The 18392-nt window shown below is 42.4% G+C and overlaps 1 protein-coding gene across 6 annotated transcripts in view; it reads right to left on the reverse strand.

Annotated features, from left to right (window-relative positions):
- The window catches only part of FAM126A (family with sequence similarity 126 member A), a 136156-nt gene that overhangs the window by 7058 nt on the left and 110706 nt on the right, over window positions 1-18392 (reverse strand). For all 6 annotated transcript variants that reach the window (XR_005749395.1, XM_040352840.1, XM_040352838.1 and 3 more), the window contains exons 9-10: window positions 14787-14874; window positions 3938-4097 (exon numbers count right to left, since the gene is read on the reverse strand). Coding sequence is in view for 5 of the 6 variants with exons in the window: in XM_040352840.1 (XP_040208774.1) it covers window positions 3938-4097; window positions 14787-14874 (248 nt within the window). In the remaining variant the exon portion in view is untranslated. The remainder of the gene's footprint in view (window positions 1-3937; window positions 4098-14786; window positions 14875-18392) is intronic.

Below are 18392 nucleotides of genomic sequence, written 5' to 3' on the forward strand. Positions count from 1 at the left end.
CAAAGTGCACATTTATTATATTACTTTTTATAAGGCTTTCATAATTCTCACAATCTTAGTCGTTCATATTTTAAAGTGGTATTAAACCCAGAAGAAAACTATTATTTACATTGCAGTTTACCATTTCTTAGATGTGTTGGCTGGATTTGTTGTTTTTTAGGCTTTCTTCCCTCTATTTTCACCTGCTGATCCAGCCAGTAAGTATTGTTTTTTTTAAAGAACAAGCTCTCTAGCAAATGTATCAGTTACAGGCATAAGAAAAGCCATTTAACAGTGATAGGGAAGTTTACAATGATCAAGTTCAGCCCTCTGTGTGCCTTCATCCAGAGTGGAGGCACGCTAATACTGGCCAGATCTCTAGGTGAAAACAGAAAAGAAAAAAAAAAAATCTGATGCAGCCACCACATCCAATTCAGTTGGTAAGCTGCAATACATAACATTTTTGGTTTTGAGTTCAATATTACTTTAAGGCCTCATACACGTGAACGTTTTAAAGTGGCTGTTGGGGACAGAAAAAAAAGCACCATAAGTCTTTAAATGCTCTTGCATGGTAGCCTATGTGTCCATGCACACATGGATGTTTAGCGTTTGTAAACAGTGGCATTCAGAGGCAGAAGAAAAACCCCACTGCCTGCGTGCCCAGGAATAGCAGCATTTTGTCAGGGGGAAAAAAAATAAAAAAAGAAGAAGTTTCACACATGTAAAACTGCATGTTAATGATAGGCACATTTAGCTCTTGAATGTTAATTTCAATGGGCAGAATAAATCATTCTGACCAATGAAATGAATCAAGTGGTTGATGCACCTAAACACGTTACATGTGTCATATTTTATTCTGCCAAAAAGCTGGTGCCAGGAGGAAAGGAGTCAAGAGACCTAAATGTATGTTGATTAGCCTCAATGGCTCCATGCTATCACTCTATACACAACATTTGAGAGCAGATATAAGCCACAAACATTGTTTTCAAATGACCAAGACTAGCACTGGGAAAAGGAGAGTAGTAATGCACAGGAAGCAGAGCCTGAATATGTGATGAGCAAGTCTCCCATTTAACAAATAAGCTGTTACTATCTAGAAGTTTCCACACGGAATGCAAAATTCCTTGGCACTTGCTTTAGTCTGATCATCCAATGACCGTGGCATGTATAGTTGTGTTTTTGATTAGATGTGAGTCAAGTGGAACAGCAATCAGATTGAGCCGACAATGCTTAGTTCTGCAATAGGTGTTGAGTGCTTACAAAATTATTCATTCTGCAATTTCACCAGGAACCTGGCAAATTACTTTTCTTTATATGAGAAAATTGTTTTCTTATTCGAAATAAAGAGGCACATGTGTGCCTCTAAAGCCGTGGTCAAAAGTTTTGAGCATTACATAAAGATTAATGTTCACAAAGTCTGCTGGCTCAGTGTTTATATTGTAAATTTGCATATACTCCAGAATGTTATGAAGGGTGATCAGATAAATTGCAATTATTTGCCAAGTCCCTCTTTGAAATGAAAATTAACTTAATCCCATTAAAAACATTTCCATTGCATTTGTGAAGAAGGCTTCAGGGCACACAAGAAAGTCCAGCAAGGACAGGACCATCCCACAATTGATTCAGCTGTGGCATCGGGCCACCACCAATGCAGAGCTTGCTTAGGAATGGCAGAAGGCAGGTGTGAGTACATCTGCATGCACAGTGAGGCAAAGACTTTTGGAAGATGGCCTGGTGTCAAGAAGGGCAGCAAAGAAGCCACTTCTCTCCAGCAAAAACATCAGGGACAGACTGATATACTGCAAAAGGTACAGGGCTTGGACTAATGAGGACTGGGGTAAAGGCATCTTCTCAAACGAATCCCCTTTCCAATTGTTTGCGGCATCCAGAAAAAAACCCTGTCCCGAGAAGAAAAAGGTCAGTGCTACCATCAGTCTTGTGCCATGCCAACAGTAAAGCATTCTGAGAATATTCATGTGTGGGGTTGCTTCTCAGCTAAGAACACAGCCATGAATAAAAGAATGGTGCAAAAACTTCCTCCGAGAGCAACTTTTCCTAGAAAATGATAAATAAGTGGCTTGGGGAACAAAACAGCGACATTTTGGGTCCATGGCCAAGAAACTCCCCAGACTCCAAGCATTGATTATGCAAGAATGGGCTGCCATCAGTCAGGATGTGGCCCATAAGTTGATTGACAGCATGCCAGGGAGAATTGCAGAGGTTTTGAAAAAAAAAAGGGTCAACATTGCAAATATTGACCCTTTGCATAAACTAAAGCAGCAGACTTTGTGAAAATTTATATTTGTGTCATTCTCAAAACTTTTGGCCACAGTTATACTGCATGAAAAGAACAACCAATTGTACTAAAAAATTATGATTAAACTTGAAAAGAAAAATTATAGTGTGGCCACCATTATGATGACGCTTTGCAATTGCTTTACTCCAGGGCACAAATCCAAGACAAGATGTCCCATTGCACAAAGTAGGTTTGGTCGCACTGCACCTGCTTTCAATAAAAAATATGGTCGGCCCAGCTACAGGTCTATGGGTTTACACGCGTTAAGGGAATTACTTTTGCTTCATTATTACAGTAGTTAACATAACGGCTACATGAAACACAAGAAGTTTGGATGTTCCACCAGAAAATTGATACAAAACTCTTGCTCATTATGCAGCCGTCTGATCCTGGGAGATAAATGGTGCTCTATGAAATCACAAAACAATCACATGCACTTAACAACACAAATGTGAGAAACGATGGCATGATTGGAGCAGTCTGATGAAACATAAATCTCTTCAATTGCAAAATTGTCTGCTCTGAATTATGCATGGAAACAGTCCTGGATTGTTTTATCAGCGTACACTGAGCAATGCTCAATCCGTTATAGTGAACAAAATGGGCAGGAAAAATGTAGCAGATTGTAAAATATGTATAATGAATGCTGCATATTCACCAGCAAACTGCAATCTGAAATACTGACAGAACATTAAGCTTTCTTAATTACCGGTATTTTAACAGTATTTCAAGCAAGCATAATGTTTAAATTGTGGTTAGATTTACAAAAAATCCAATCTATTAATGATACCATAGTATATACCCGACAGAATCCCTTTATAGAGGAACTCTACTTCCATAACACATAGTAAAACACACACTACTGAATGGCACCCTAAAGTGGCGTGTACACGAGCGAATATCAGCCGACCGGAAAAGGTCTGCCGATCAGCATCCGATCAGTGCTCTCAGCCAATGGCTTAAAACGCCAACTGGTGTGTTCTGGTGGGGGGGGCCACCCGCCACTGTAGCGAGGGCATCTAGGACAAAAAAAAAGGTCTTTAAAGAGGCTGGAGAAAAATCAATATGGCATTTCTGAAACACCTTGCAATTAAAATATGGTTTAACTTTAGGTTTAGGGTGGGCATGATCCATCCAGATATAGAATTTGAAGCCTTGTTTATAGTGGCAAAGAGAAAATCAATTTGAAGATGATCAAATACACTTCCAATCGTAAGGAGACTGCACATTGTTAGCATACATTTTGGCCTGGACAGTTTTGATTTGAGGAGAAGCACACTCCATGAGTTTGGGTGAAGGCTGAGTGAGTGATGTGTGCAAGTACATCTGCTCTTTATGCTCATTTCACTGTGCCCTCGTTCTATGTTAAGGTCTTCAGAGGCATATCTTTTGACCCTATTCTGAGATTTGAACAGCTTCCAAAATGGTCTACAACAAACATTATGCCCACAGAAGACTACAGGAACAATAGCAATTGCATGTCTTCTAAAATCATGAAAAAAAAAAAAAAACAACACATTACAAGTTTTTAAAAATGGTGACAGATGCATTGCTTCATATAACCAAAATAAAGTAAGTTTGCTTGAAACAACCACCACTCACTAGTAGCAAGTGGTATTGGGTAAAGCATTAGAGAAAAAAAAACATTTTTAAAATCCTCACCATTTCGTTTCCACCTGTGGCCTCTTATAGACATACTGGTGACAGCATTTCTAGATATCCTAGAGGAGGTTGGAGCAATTTCAACCTGTATGCTTTTAGTACCTCCCTTAGTTCCCTTAATAGCAGCTTGGGGTAATGAAGCCTTTATTGCATTTGCAACCTGGAAAAAAAAGACAGCACTGCGTCAGGATGTGTATATACTGTATGACAATCAGGAGACTGCAGGAGAAATAGTGTATTGGGATAAACACTATGTAGTGGGTTCATACAAACTGGAGAAAGGGGATCTGTATCAATCAATTTAACATGACATTTTCAAGTTTTCAAAATGAGAAAAAGAAAAGGAAAGGATTAACAGACATTTTTTTCTTCATAAATATACATCAATCACTTTAATTTGTAAAAAGTGTAACTAAAAAGCAAAGCTTTTTTTTTGTTTTGCATAGAGTGGGGTGGGTTTAGAAAATGTTGGTTTTTTTTGCCGTCTGTGCCCCCGTAAGGGAGAATCATTCTATTTGTCCTATTTACCATCATCATTGAAAGTAAAAAAAAAAAAATTCCACATTTTGGGTTGACATGGGAACAGCAATAGAGGTGAAACCCTGGTAACACACAGAGATACCTTCACTTTGGAGCGTTTTCCCCTACCTTCCTGTTTTGGCTATGGGACAGGAAAAAATTCCCCTATTGGACACAGATGGGCAAAAAACTTTTAGGAGGTTATAACCCTCCCTTACTTGAACCAAAAACCCAAATTTTACCAATCCAACGCATACATTCTATAAAGCGAATGCTGTTCCAGTAATGGAACACAGGCTATATCATAAGGCCATATAGGTGAAAAATGTGTAAGCTTTTCATACCCCCAACATTTGATCATGATCCGATTGAGAAAACACTGAAACAAGACCAGTTAATTTTAACTTATTTTGGTCTTTTCATTCAGAAAGTTTTGAATTTAGGCGATACCTTTCAGGATAGCCTAGATTCTTCCTTATTTGTATCATTAGGTATTTGGGTATACATACTCATGCTCTTTGATAGGTCATGCATGAAGAAATAAAACATTCGATTTCTAAAATCCTTTTTCTTGGAGTCCATTGAGTTACAGGAAATCTTAAACCTTTGTGTAATACTGTTGCCAACAGGAGAACTGGATTTGCCAGGCCAGCCCAGGGTATAAATGCACCAGGACCATATACACAAACAAGGAACATGTGCACTACAATGGACACAATACTAGAAACATTATATTTTCTTTAATTGAGAGACCGGAGTTCAGACACTGTTGGAACGCCCAAAAGCAGTCCAACTGAGAGGTGGGCAACACAATTGCCAACAGGCCCAATGAGAGAACTGGGGACTCCCTGTAGCCACCTGAGGGACAAAAACATAAATTTGATCCTAGTAAGGGTGGAGCCCCCTACCAATAGGGGAATCTGCCTACACAACCTAAGTGAAGACACAGAATCAGTCTGATCCTCAACATCTAGAAGATAGATAACCACCAGTGGGAAAGACTCAACAAGGAAGTTAAAGGTACTGAACCTGAACTACTGTGATAGGGCTACATAGAAAATTCACAAAAAAAAAAAAAAATTCCCATTCCAAAATTAATTCCCATGAAGGGAAGAGAAGACCCACAACCTGATGCGGTCAACAAAAAATAGGGTGAGCCCCCAGACAGAACAGGTCCCAAAAAGGAAACTAGGATCAGCAGGTCCAGTGAGCTGATCTGCATGGAAAGGTCTGACCCCACAAGTTCAATAGAATGAAAACTGGCTAAATAGATTGTCTTGTCTGACAACCAGTTTCACTAGGTAAGGGTTCCCACGGGGTTCATGTGAAGAGCACATGCAAGTGTAGGCAAGAATGGAATCAGAATGATCCTGCTGACCCTGCCTAACCTCAATAAAAGTCTAAGAAAGCTCCTAATCTCCCAGATCCAGTGAAGCCTCAGTACCTTAGCTGTAACGCTAAAAGTATCACCCTGATTAAAGGGCAGAACCAGGGAAGGCATTCGAAAAACCACTGTAAAGCAGCTACTGATCCAGCAAGGAGGAAGAATGTAACCAAGGTATACGGGTCCCACAAGTCATCAAAATATACTCCCAGGCAGAGAATACTTGCAGCAGAAAAACTAGTGTGTTCAGCCTGCTAACAATCCAAGAAGACAAAAAGGGACAGAGGATTTCCACCTGCCATGCAGGGTCTGATGTGCACCTAGATGAACCTCTCTTCTCAGTCCAGAGGCTACTAGTTGAGAAGAACCCGTTCTTCCAAGTTATTGCCCCACTCCTTGGTAGTGAATGCCCGGCAGCACCTAGATAGTGTCTACCAGAGTCTTAACCAGGCAGCCTGACCTAGGCAGAATCTTCCAACATGGAAGGAACCACTTGCCTTGAAGAGGCAAAACAGCCCTGGGGATATTGGCTCGCCAATGGACAAAGCCCTTTGGATATGGGGAAAATAAACTAATCCAGCCCCTAAAGAGACTTAAAGGATAAAGTTCACCTTTACAAAAAAAAGTAATAAATGCACATTTTTGTAGGCAATGCATTTATAATTGTGTTATTGTTGGGGACCTGTAAAGCATTACACCAATGATCAGAGTCATGCAGACTGCATCTGTCTGCCCGTATCTCCGCTCACCTGCCCTCAGTCTATCCATTTTAATGGATGTGCTTCTACCATGAAAAATACTTTGAAAAATTTAGAGTTAGGACTGCAGATAATCCTGTGGTGCTATGAAGTGGCTCTGCAGCTTATGCATGCATTTGCAAATGTGTGCAAACCAAACCCCGGTTTTTAACGCATACTGTTAAGACAGGCTAATTTGGTTGGTTGGAAAAAAAAAGGGATTTTTATAACAGCTTACCTGTAAAATCCTTTTCTTGGAGTACATCACGGGACACAGAGCTGCATATTCATTACTATGTGGGTTATAGAGTCTACCTTCAGGTGATGGACACTGGTGTAATTAAACAGGAAGTTCCCTCCCTATATAACCCCTCCCCTACTGGGAGTTCCTCAGTTTTTGTAGCAAAGCAATAAGTGTCCCAATATCCCCAAACAAGAGGGGTGGGAGCTCTGTGTCCCGTGATGTACTCCAAGAAAAGGATTTTACAGGTAAGCTGTTATAAAAATCCCTTTTTCTTTATCGTACATCACGGGACACAGAGCTGCATTTTCATTACTATGTGGGATGTCCCAAAGCAATGCTTACTGAGGGGAGGGAGACACCAACAACGCAGACCGCCATCAGACGTGAGGACCTATAATGCTGCCTGCAGCATACTGCGCCAAAAGGCTGCATCCTCTTGCCGTCTTATGTTCACCTGATAGGAGTTAGTGAACGTAAGCACAGATGACCAAGTTGCGGCCTTGAAAATCTGCGTCATAAAGGCTTGGAAATGCATTGCGCATAAAGCGCTTACCATCCTGGTAGGGAGCACCCCCACAAAAAAACAGGGGGAATTGTACTCTAACCACAAGCCTGAATAATAACCTGATGAATCAACCTTAAAAACAGTTGATTTTAGACGCTGCCTGCCCTTTCCTGGGGCCTCCTGGTAGCGCAACAACATCAGTTTTCCGTATCCGAGCAGCCGCTTCAGATAGGCCTAGACCCTTCTTACTCCAACGAGAGAGAGAGTGTAACCATTTTAATAGCTGACCTGAACACTGCCTGCCCATCTAGGGTCTTCTGGCAGCCCAATAAAAACGTCAGCTTTCTATATCTGAAACCTTCAGATAGGTATTTAACTGCTCTCATCTCAATTGAGAGAAAAGCAATAACCTTTCCTTCCGTGAAACAAGGTTTTGAAAAAAGGGAAGGTAAGAATATCTAGATTCAAATGAATACTAGATCCTTCTAGTAAATAAGGTTGGGTGAGGATGAAAATCACTCTACTTGTAAGAATAATTGAGTATGGCTCTATACCAAGAAAGTTGCCAATACTGAAACTCTTGGAGGCTACCACAACCAAGAACACCAATTCCCTTGTTAAAGGATGAAGGGAAATATGGTGCATCGGCCCAAGGAGCTGACCCTGTAAGCCGACAAAACTAGAGCCAATCCTCCGAGCACAAGGGCGACCTAACTGGTGGACTTATACAAGGGGTGACGTGCATAACAGCCCGGACCAAAGAGTGTGAAGTAATCGACCTTTGGAAGCAAGGCCGAGATCGGATCCTTGATATAACTTAAGGCTAGCTCCGTCTCCTTTCCAAATGTAGGAAGGCAGGAATTTTACCTTTGACAAACTTCCACGGATGCCACCATCTGGTTTCACACCAGGAACCTGGGCCTTCCAGACCGTAGGCTATCTGGTCCTGGAGGCCAGCTCTCTTGTATGAATCAAGGGAATTGCCGCTGATTCTGAAAGCCCCGATCCTCGAGAATGTGGTCTATAATAGCCAGACCATTAATTCACCTGTTGCAAGGCAGAATGTAATACCCCCTGCAAAGTAGGCCTGGACAAGATGTAAGGGACTGTGGGTCCTCTACTACCACCCTTACTGTTCCTGCACCGAGAGGTCGTCAGGGTTATGCCGGAGTAATCAGGCCAGCTTCCGTTCTCCTCTAAATGTTGCATAGAAGCCACAAAAGTCGCGGCACTGGGGGGAGAGACACAACCAGTGACAACTGGTCCCCCCCCCCTCGGATTAAAAACACATCTGCCCCGCATGCGGGTGGATCCTTTATCCTTGACCCCAAGCTGTTCAATCTCTTGTTGAGCCTGGACGCCAATACATCTTATGTACAGGGTACTATTTCTGTGACATTTGGTCAGGAAAACAGTCGGGGTGTAGAGGTCATTCTCCCGGAGACACTTGTTGACGGCTCCAGCGAATCGTCTGCCAATTCTGCATTTCATGAAATGACGAATGCCAATAGGCAAGGCACAAGCCCCTCCTTGGTAAATTAAGTAAATCACTAGTATGGCATAGTCTGATTGTACTCTGACAGAACCAACCTGCCACCTGAACGTTCAGGCCCCTAAGCCAGATGCTCCATCGGTAGCTCTAGCTGACAGATAAGGCTCCCTTGGAGCTTGACTACTTCCCCTGGGCCATGGTCTCTTCCTGACCTGGCAAACCCTTTTAGTTAAGAATCACCAAGAGGAATTCCAGCATATCTCTGGGACCGGGTTCCTTGGATAATGCTAGGTCAAGATCCACTCTTTCTAGGCCGACAAAATATTGTTTATAACAGCCCTGAATAAAAGTTAGTATAGGGAACTGTCTTAAATGAAGCCAGCATCTTCCCTAGTGCCTTAATCAAAAGGCCAAAAGTAAGGAACTGTTCCTTGCCGTGACCACATAGACCAGTTTTCTTATAGCGATGGTCTTGTCTGAGGCAAAAAAAAAAAACTCTCCTTTTTGGACTGTGCCAAACATACCCAGCTTCTTGTCAAATGAAAGAATGTATCTTTAGAGTTCCAGATACTTGACCATGCTGGACACCCTTAGGTCCAGCCATGCTACTGACTGACCCATCAGCAGGAGTTTGCTTCGGTATGCCATTACTGCTATACCCTGGGCCTACAGACCTGCTAGAGGCGGGCCCTAGCACCCTGACAACCCAGGCACGGAGGCTAACCCAAAAGGGCAAGACCACCAACTGGAGATAGTGCTGTTCCCCTGCGAAACGCAGACAACCTCTGCAGACCCAAGTAAATAAACACATATGCAACTGGCTCCCCATGTGTGTATGTGGCAAGTGTTAAAGCCATATGCCTCAATGGAAGTGTGTGTACATGGCAGCGTGTGTTCCTGGAAGCATGAATTCATATAAATATGTTTTAAGAAAAACATGCATATAGCATGTGTGCTCTGGAACAAGCATCTTGCAAGCAAGCATGCGATATAAACGTGTTATGCAACAATGTGCAACATGAACCCATGCAGACACGTATTTCTATGCAAACACAAGGAATCCTGTATTGCTTAATTAGGCCGCCATGTACAACTTTAAAGTAATCATGCATCCTTATGCGATTCAGCATCTTCCATGCGATCAACATCTTATGCATTTTAAGCACTACTGTGCGGACAAGAACCCTTGTGTGACCAAGGACTCTTGTGTGACCAAGCACCCCTGTGCGATCCAGCATCCTTATGCACTCAAGCATCTTAATGCGACTTTAGGCATTTCTGTGAAGCAAGCCTCTCTATGTGATCAAGTATCCTTGGGTAATCCAGGACGCTGTTGATCCGACAACCATGTGTGATCCAGCTTATTTTTGCATTCAAGCATCTTTAAGCGATCTTTAGGCATTCTTGTAGAAACAAGCCTCTCTGTGCGACCAAAATATCCTCGAGTAATCAAGGACTTGGGTGATCGGGTAATCATGTGTGATTCAGCATTTTTATGCCTTCAATCCTCTTTATGCGATTCTAGGCATTTCTGTGGAAACAAGCCTCTTTGTGTGACCAAATATCCTTGGGGAATCAAGGGCTTGGGTGATCAGGTAATCATGTGTGATTCCAGCATTTTTATGCCTTCGAGCCTCTTTATGCGATTCTAGGCATTTCTGTGGAAACAAGCCTCTTTGTGTGACCAAATATCCTTGGGGAATCAAGGACTTGGGTGATCAGGTAATCATGTGTGATTCCAGCATTTTTATGCATACAAGCATCTTTATGCGAACTTAGGCACTTCTGTGGAAACAAGCCTCTCTGTGTGACCAAATATCCTTGGGTAATCCAGGACGCAGATGATCAGGTAACCATGTGTGATGCAGCATCTTTTTTGCATCCAAGCAACTTTATGCGATTTTAGGCATTTCTGTGGAAACAAACCACTTCTGTGTGACCAAACATCCTTGGGTAATCAAGGATTTGGGTGATCAGGTAACCATGTGTGTGTGATCCAGCATTTTTATACATACAAACGTCTTTATGCGATTTTAGGCCTTTCTGTGGAAACAAGTCTCTCTGTGTGACCCAATATCCTTGGGTAATCCAGGACTTGAGTGATCAGGTAACTAGCATCTTTATGCACTCAAGCCTTTCTATGCAACTCTAACAAACATGCAACACCATACAGACAGAAACATGTATCCTTATGCGATCCACAATAAAACATGCTTTGTTACTTGTTTTTATCCCACATGCATTCCAAACTCATGTATCTTATGCAACATGCGGACTGGTAAAAAAGGAAGTTATCCTCTGTAGATGTGCGTTTCCTCAATTAAGAGACGTTAGCAATGTGTACCAGCAACTGTGCATCCCTCAGATGTGCATTTGGTTAGCCTGAAGCCGACACCAGGCTGAGGACCATATGGAGGTCTTACTAGCCACCTATAGGAAAACCTCTCTTTACACTCTAAGGAGAAGATAGAGGCTTTGGCCGAGTAGGCAGAGGGAAATTATATGCAGCATGAATCTCTGAAAAGACTGCAGGTGCAATCAGAACCTGTAGGGCTATTGATAGCTTCTCCTCGTTAGGCTGCAGCTCCTGTCTCCTGTCCTCTGACAGTGAACCTTCATCCCCAACTCTTCTACTCCCTTTGTTTAAGGATTAAAGCAGGAAAAGGGACACACCCTGCTTTTTTTTTTTTTTTTGCTTCTTGTGAGGATGCTGCGAACATAGCAGTTAACCTCTTGTAGAACAACAAATGTGATGCAAAAAACAAAACACATGCAGAGTGGCTGCAATGTTGGGGGAGGCTGCATTGATTGCCTGACAGGTCTGATGGCTCAATCTGTGAGCTGTCTCTACAGGGGAGAATAAGGGGCCACCAGGTTCAGGTGGCGATTCCTTTTTATATTCCTACCCCTGACCTTATTCAATGGGGAGACCAAAGTCCTAAGCTAAAAGCAGAGGAGCTTAACCCAGGTGCATCAACAGCTGAACATAGTCTGGCAGCAACAATGCCTGCTAATCTGCACAGCTAGATGCGGAGTAGGCGTCTTAGATGAATCTGTATCCAACTCACACAAGGTGCTTACATTTGTGTCCCCCTAGCTTTACAGAGCTCTGACGTCTGGGCCTTTTTGAAGAGCCCTCTCTGCGACTGCACTGAGCCGGTGAGCACGTGCAACATGGTAGAGCCTGAAGCTGAGGAAGTGGGACGCACAATAGACCAGCTAACACTTAAGCTTCCGTCTTTGGAAAGCATGGTAAGCGAAAACATCAGGCATGTCTTTTACTGCCCATAGTAGTGGAAAAACAGAGAAGACTTGCAGCTACTCATGGAAGACAATGCTTTGCATAGGATTAAGGGCATTTTTTTTTTTTTTATGTACCAGCCCCTTCAAGGGGAGATATATGGGTACTACAGCCATCCTGTCTGAACAGACATAGTGGCCCAGGCTACATGCCGGCTAGGGGAGGTATATGGGTGCCCTGAGCCATCCCGTCTCAAAAGACATTGTGGTTTACATTGCCCATGCATAAAAACATAATATAGGCGAGACCCATAGTCCCCTACAGAAGACCTACTGTCGAACCAAGTCCCGTAGGTCCCTCTCTTACCTTTCCACGCTGCAGGGTATTGCCAAGCAAGAGGCCCAATCTTCCCCCTTCACCGTGGGTATAGTCCTAGACCTTCAGGGACCGGGGTCCATGGCAGGAACACCACACCCCTGGACCTATATAGCACCCTGGCAGCAGAAAAAACATTTGGTCCTTAGAAGGCACAAAGTTCTGGAACCCAGGATCCAGCCCTCCGCAGAGAGGCATTATAGGCTAAACCTCGTTCTTCGTACCGAGGCCCGGGTACCGTCCACTTTGGCTATGAAGCACCTTGGACGGATCCGGATTTATGGAGGCTTTTTACATCCAGCATGGATCCCTCCAGTGGAGCTCCTAAGAGCACATGTTAACTCGTGACCAACACCTTAGACACTGATGAAAAAACGGAGGAACTCCCAGTAGGGGAGGGGTTATATAGGGAGGGAACTTCCTGTTTAATTGATTACACCAGTGTCCATCACCTGAAGGTAGACTCTATAACCCACATAGTAATGAATATGCAGCTCTGTGTCCCGTGATGTACGATAAAGAAAACAAGTTGCGCTAAACATTATAAACAATTGGTGAAACCAAAAATTTAAAGTGTGTCATATGGTCAAATAGAGCTTGGCAATCATGTTACGATCATATTACATACAGAAACATTCAAACAAAAGTCCATGAGTAAAGTGATTGAGATGTTGAATCACAAAGTGATCAAAGGGAGATGCTGTTCCCCAGTGACGAAAGAAAGTCCTCAAAAATAATATAACCAGATGAACCACCAGTATGGAGTGACAACCAGATAGCTAGAATCCTCCACCACCAAAGCAAATATGTCTGCTTACCAGAGCCCGGCGGTCCCTTGATTATAGGGGACCCCAGGTAGCCTGTAGGTAAAGGGATAATGAAGCCAATCTATTGGGGATCGTCACCTCGTTCCATTAGTCCAGGGAAGAAACGATAATGTTTCATAGGTGTTTCATCAAGTGCCCCTTAATGAAGCAATTTTTCGCGAAACTAGTAGGGCGGGAACGTGCAGTACATCGGCATCACCCCCCTGGACTGCTTTGTTTTCCTTCTTGGACGGGTTGTCTGGATGTATCCGGCCGGGACAACGGACTTAAAGCCTCTTTTTTACTACTTAAATGTGAGTGCAATAGCATGTACAATTTCTTAAAATAAAAGTTTTAAAGGTTTTACACTATTGAGGCCCCCCTCTTCTTGCTTTTCCAACCTATGAAACATGATTGTTTATTCCCTGGACTAATGGAACGAGGTGACGATCCCCAATAGATTGGCTCCATCCAGCTCGTGGCTTCATTATCCCTTTACCTACAGGCTACCTGGGGTCCCCTATAATCAAGGGACCGCCGGGCTCTGGTAAGCAGACATATTTGCTTTGGTGGTGGAGGATTCTAGCCATCTGGTTGTCACTCCATACTGGTGGTTCATCTGGTTATATTATTTTTAAAGGACTTTCTTTCGTCACTGGGGAACAGCATCTCACTTTGATCACTTTGTGATTCAACATCTCAATCACTTTACTCATGGACTTTTGTTTGAATGTTTCTGTATGTTATATGATCGCAACATGATTGTCAAGCTCTATTTGACCATATGACACACCTTTTAATTTTTGGTTTCAAAAATGGTTTATAATGTTTAGCGCAACTTGTTTTTTTTTCCATATTTGTATCACTGTTCAATGTCACACAGTAAGGTGCAGCTTTACATTTGGTTCATTAGCCAACACTTTCCCGTTTGAGTTACTGGTTCTTTCACTATTTTATTAGCGCAGTCCCCCCCCCCCTTTTTTTATTTGGTTGGTTGCAGGCTGGTCGTTAGGTTGAGCTGAAAATTTTCTTTGGTTTTGTTTGACATTACAGCTTTTGTGTAAGGCTTCAGACATTTGCTCCACATGCTCCGTCAGGAAAAGATCCACTGCCACAGTGGAGCGATCTGAGGGATTTAGATCGCTCTGTCACAGCCACAATATGGAGAAGGGCAGGGCTGACCAGCTGGAAAAGCATTTAGTGGCCCAGCTCTAGCAGTGAGAACATTTACTAAGGAGAAAAAAAGCATAAGAAATAAAAATGTTAGCAAAAATTTTTGTTAGATTTGTCCCAGCAGAACAGAAGACCAGTATTCCATCCTATTAGCAAAAAAGGCCATTCTGTTAATAGAAGGGTTTATATCCTGGTCTGGCCTACATTTATTTATTTTTTGTCAGTGTACAGTCCTCCTGTAGGTAGCCATATAATCCAAAGGTTTAAAGACATTGTGCGTCCCTCATAGAAAAAAAAATAAACATTATCCTGCCTGTATAGAGTTCCATCCAGATTAAAAAGAAAAACATAATGAATAGTCCCTTATGCTTACCAGAAGAGCCTCTGGGAACAGTTCCAGCTGTGCCCTGTACAGAACATCATCCAGTGCCCTACGCGCAGAATCCCATTCTCCATTATAGCTGCAAGAAACAATTAAATTGTAAGAACTCCAAAAAAGTTAAGTCACCTGTACAAATAGGAAGAAAATGGCTTACACTTTTGAGAAATTAATCAACAGTTTTAATTTTGGTGGTTGCGGGAGGCTGAATCATCCTTATATCCCTTGAGCTTGACTTGTGATCTCTACACTTGCATTTCCAGTTTTACTCAGCAGTTAAAACAATTACATTTAGCTGCCTGGTGGGATCCTGGGGAGATGGGAAGGACAAATGCCAGCTGAGAGATCTCACCACTGATTAGACATAAAATAGCAAATAAAATAGGATTTTTGTATTTACCGAAAAATCCTCTTCCAAGAATCTGGAGGGGTACAAAAAGTCTAAGATTTATACTTAATATAAAAAGAAAAAAGTGGACACTAGCAAGAAAATAAATAAAAATCTGTAGCCCAGCCCTGGATAACCACTCCCACTGTCTGCATGTCTCAAATCTGTAGCAAAGCAGTCTCAAGAGCATGATCCTAAAAGAGAAGTGGGACCCGTGTTCCTCAATGGACTCCAAGAAAAGGATTTTATGGATGTTTACACAGGAAGCCAAGCTTCAGGACTTTCAAAAGCAATCAAGCAAACAAATGTACAAAGTGCCAGGAAAACTAGGAACAGAACTTTAGTGACCATCTGCATGTGCAAGAACAGCCTAAAAGGACTTTACCCCGAAACTGGCATTAGGCCACAATGTACACCTGTTGAAACGTATACCGTTAGTGAGAAGGCCAGGAGGAAGCCTTGAAAATCTGGGAAACAGATGCTTGATGCTGAAAAGCCCAAGACACAGATGAGAGACTTGCATAGTCCCAACCACATCCAGACAGAGAAATTTCCTTGTAGAACCAGATAGGAAATTGTCCTTCAGTCCCTCTATCTAATGGAAAAGGAAGAAACTACCTTATTCAAGTCACCCTGGGCCTCAACACCACTTTATCTCCACGATATACCAGAAAAGGCTCCTTGTGGATAAAGACAGGCAAGTTAAGTTCCTCACCTCACAGATGATGGCAATATGAAATCCCACCTTACGGGTGAGTAGATCGAGGAAGGTCTCTACTGGTTTCAAAATGGTGGTCTCTAAAGCATAGAGAACCAAATTTTGATCTTACGAAGGCACAGAGAAACAAACATGGGAAACTATATGGGAGACACCATGTACAAAGATCCTAATCAAGTAGCGAGAGGCTAACAGTCCCTGTAACAGGAACTGGGGCAATGACACCTTAAGTCCAGAAGGCCCAGAGGGCATGATGAGGAAACGGTTAATCTGTGCAGAAACGCAAGGTTTGGAGGTGAGAAACCGAGAAGGTAGCAGGGATGCAAGCTGTTCAAGTGTTCAAAGATTAACAAATATCCCACCACTCTAGAAAGCATCTTGGCACCTTTATGCTAAGAAAGGCTTCTCCAAGCACTTGGACAGTGCCAGGCATTGCAGGTGGACTGAGTCAAGCTTGGGGAGATTTTGAGTTTTGAGATTGAGTTTTGAGAATACCGAGAAACTAAAAGGAGGTCTCCAACATGGCGAAGAGACTTTTCTGTACAATCTATATGGTGTCTTTTAATGAAGAGGAAGGCTGCTCCTGCCTCCAGTAGCATCATTGATAATGGTATCAAGAGTAGATTCGAACAGACGTCCTTCAAAAGGCCAAACGAAGCAAACACTTTTTACATGTGGGTTCAGAAAACCAGCTCTTTAGCACTGAAATCGAAATAGTTCCCAGTGCTCTGCCCCACTGACCTACTCACAAAGGGTATCCTTCAAAGACAGGACCACTTTCAGGATATCTCTACAGCATCAATTCAGTGGAGTCAAGATGCAGCAATTACAAAGTCAGGCTGAGGACAGCAATGTCGGATGGCTGCAATCAGAGATGGGTTCTAGCAACCTTTTAGAGAAGAGTTAAAGTGGAGTTCCACCCATAAATATAACATTACATCAGTAGTTTTAAAAAAATGTCATTAGTCCTTTAAGAATTTTTTTTTTAGATGCCTTCAAAGTGTTGTTGCTAGGCAGAATAGTTAATCTTCCCACTTCCTGCACCTAGGTGCTTAAGCTTCCTAACCTACACCGCACAGACTCCTGGGAATGTAGTGGGTGTAACTTTCCAGGAGTCTGTGCACTCCCCAGTCTCGAAGAATCATGTGACTTGGACAGTACAGGTGCTGAAACCTAATCTGAAACCTATTACACTGCTTGTGCAGCACTGAGCATGTGCGAGTTCTGCAAGGCTGAAATCCAGGAAGTCATACAGTCTGGCTTCATGATGCCCACACTTAAGATGGCCCCAGTCAATTTCTATTTTATAAAGTGTCTAAATGCTGTAACAACCTAACAAAACAGACCTTAGTTTACAGACTAACTTTACTAGAATTTACTTAAGCTTGTGTATTACAGTGGTATTTATATATAAAAAGTGAAATTGTGGCCGTAACTCCGCTTTAAGTGAAGGGAAAAAAAAAGAAGGGGGGGGGGAGCCAATATATGTCTTTCAAACAGCAGATCTATCCTAGACATGAGCAAAAACAGAGGCATTCTGGTAGTAGGGAGGAATGGATCCTGAGCTGGTCTACGGTTTGTTTGCCAGTATCCAATCCTCCTATAGGCAGCAGTATAAACTGAAGTTTAAAGACTTCCCGTGTCCCTCAATGGATGAGAAAGAAACAATGTTTCCTACCAGCAACAAACCAAAGCGCTGATACAATTTTTAAGTGAAAAGTCCTTAAAACCAACCATTCATCTTTTCTAGAAAAATATGATAAAAAGGAGGATGTTTTGGGGTTTTAGTCCCAGTTTAAATGGTCTGCATCCAGTTTGATCAGGAAGCGATCCATGAGAAGATCCCCTGCTGAATCGGAGCAGATCGCTATGATGTCACTTTTAAGACATCAGTGTCTGATCAGTTTTTTGCTGCATTTTAAAACTGAAGCCTTCCATACCCATTTAAAATCTATTGGAGGCTGAATGTAAACAGACTTGCATCCGTTTATATCAGACCTCAGGTCCATCATGTTTGGGTAAAAAAACGACACAAACCTTTTCTCTTTTTTTTTCTAAACCTGGACACACTTGGAGGTACATCAATAAAATGGAGACCATAGGAGTGCACAGCAAACTGCATTAGGGTGTGCACTCCAAAGCTCAAACATTAGTATTTTTTCTTTGTATTTTTTACAATTACATTTTTTTTATTACTTTTTCACAACTTTTTAGAAGCCCCGTTGGGGGGCTTTGGTGAAATATCAGCAGAGGGAATCTGTGCAATATGAGGTATGTCATACACCCTGTGCCCGCCTATGACGGAGACCCAGGCAGATTTAAAGAGTCACAATATAGTGGCTTTAAAACATTTGCAGTTAAAAATACCAGAATCTCTTCTATTGAGCTTCTTGGAATCCTCTGCACAGCATCACTAAGACTAGGATCGAAGGAGTAGCACCGTTAACCAATCACCAGTCTCTTCCTCATTGCAAAGTACTGTCCAACTTTGTGA

This window comes from Rana temporaria, chromosome 5 (genome assembly GCF_905171775.1).
Source record: "Rana temporaria chromosome 5, aRanTem1.1, whole genome shotgun sequence".
Lineage (NCBI taxonomy): Eukaryota > Metazoa > Chordata > Amphibia > Anura > Ranidae > Rana > Rana temporaria.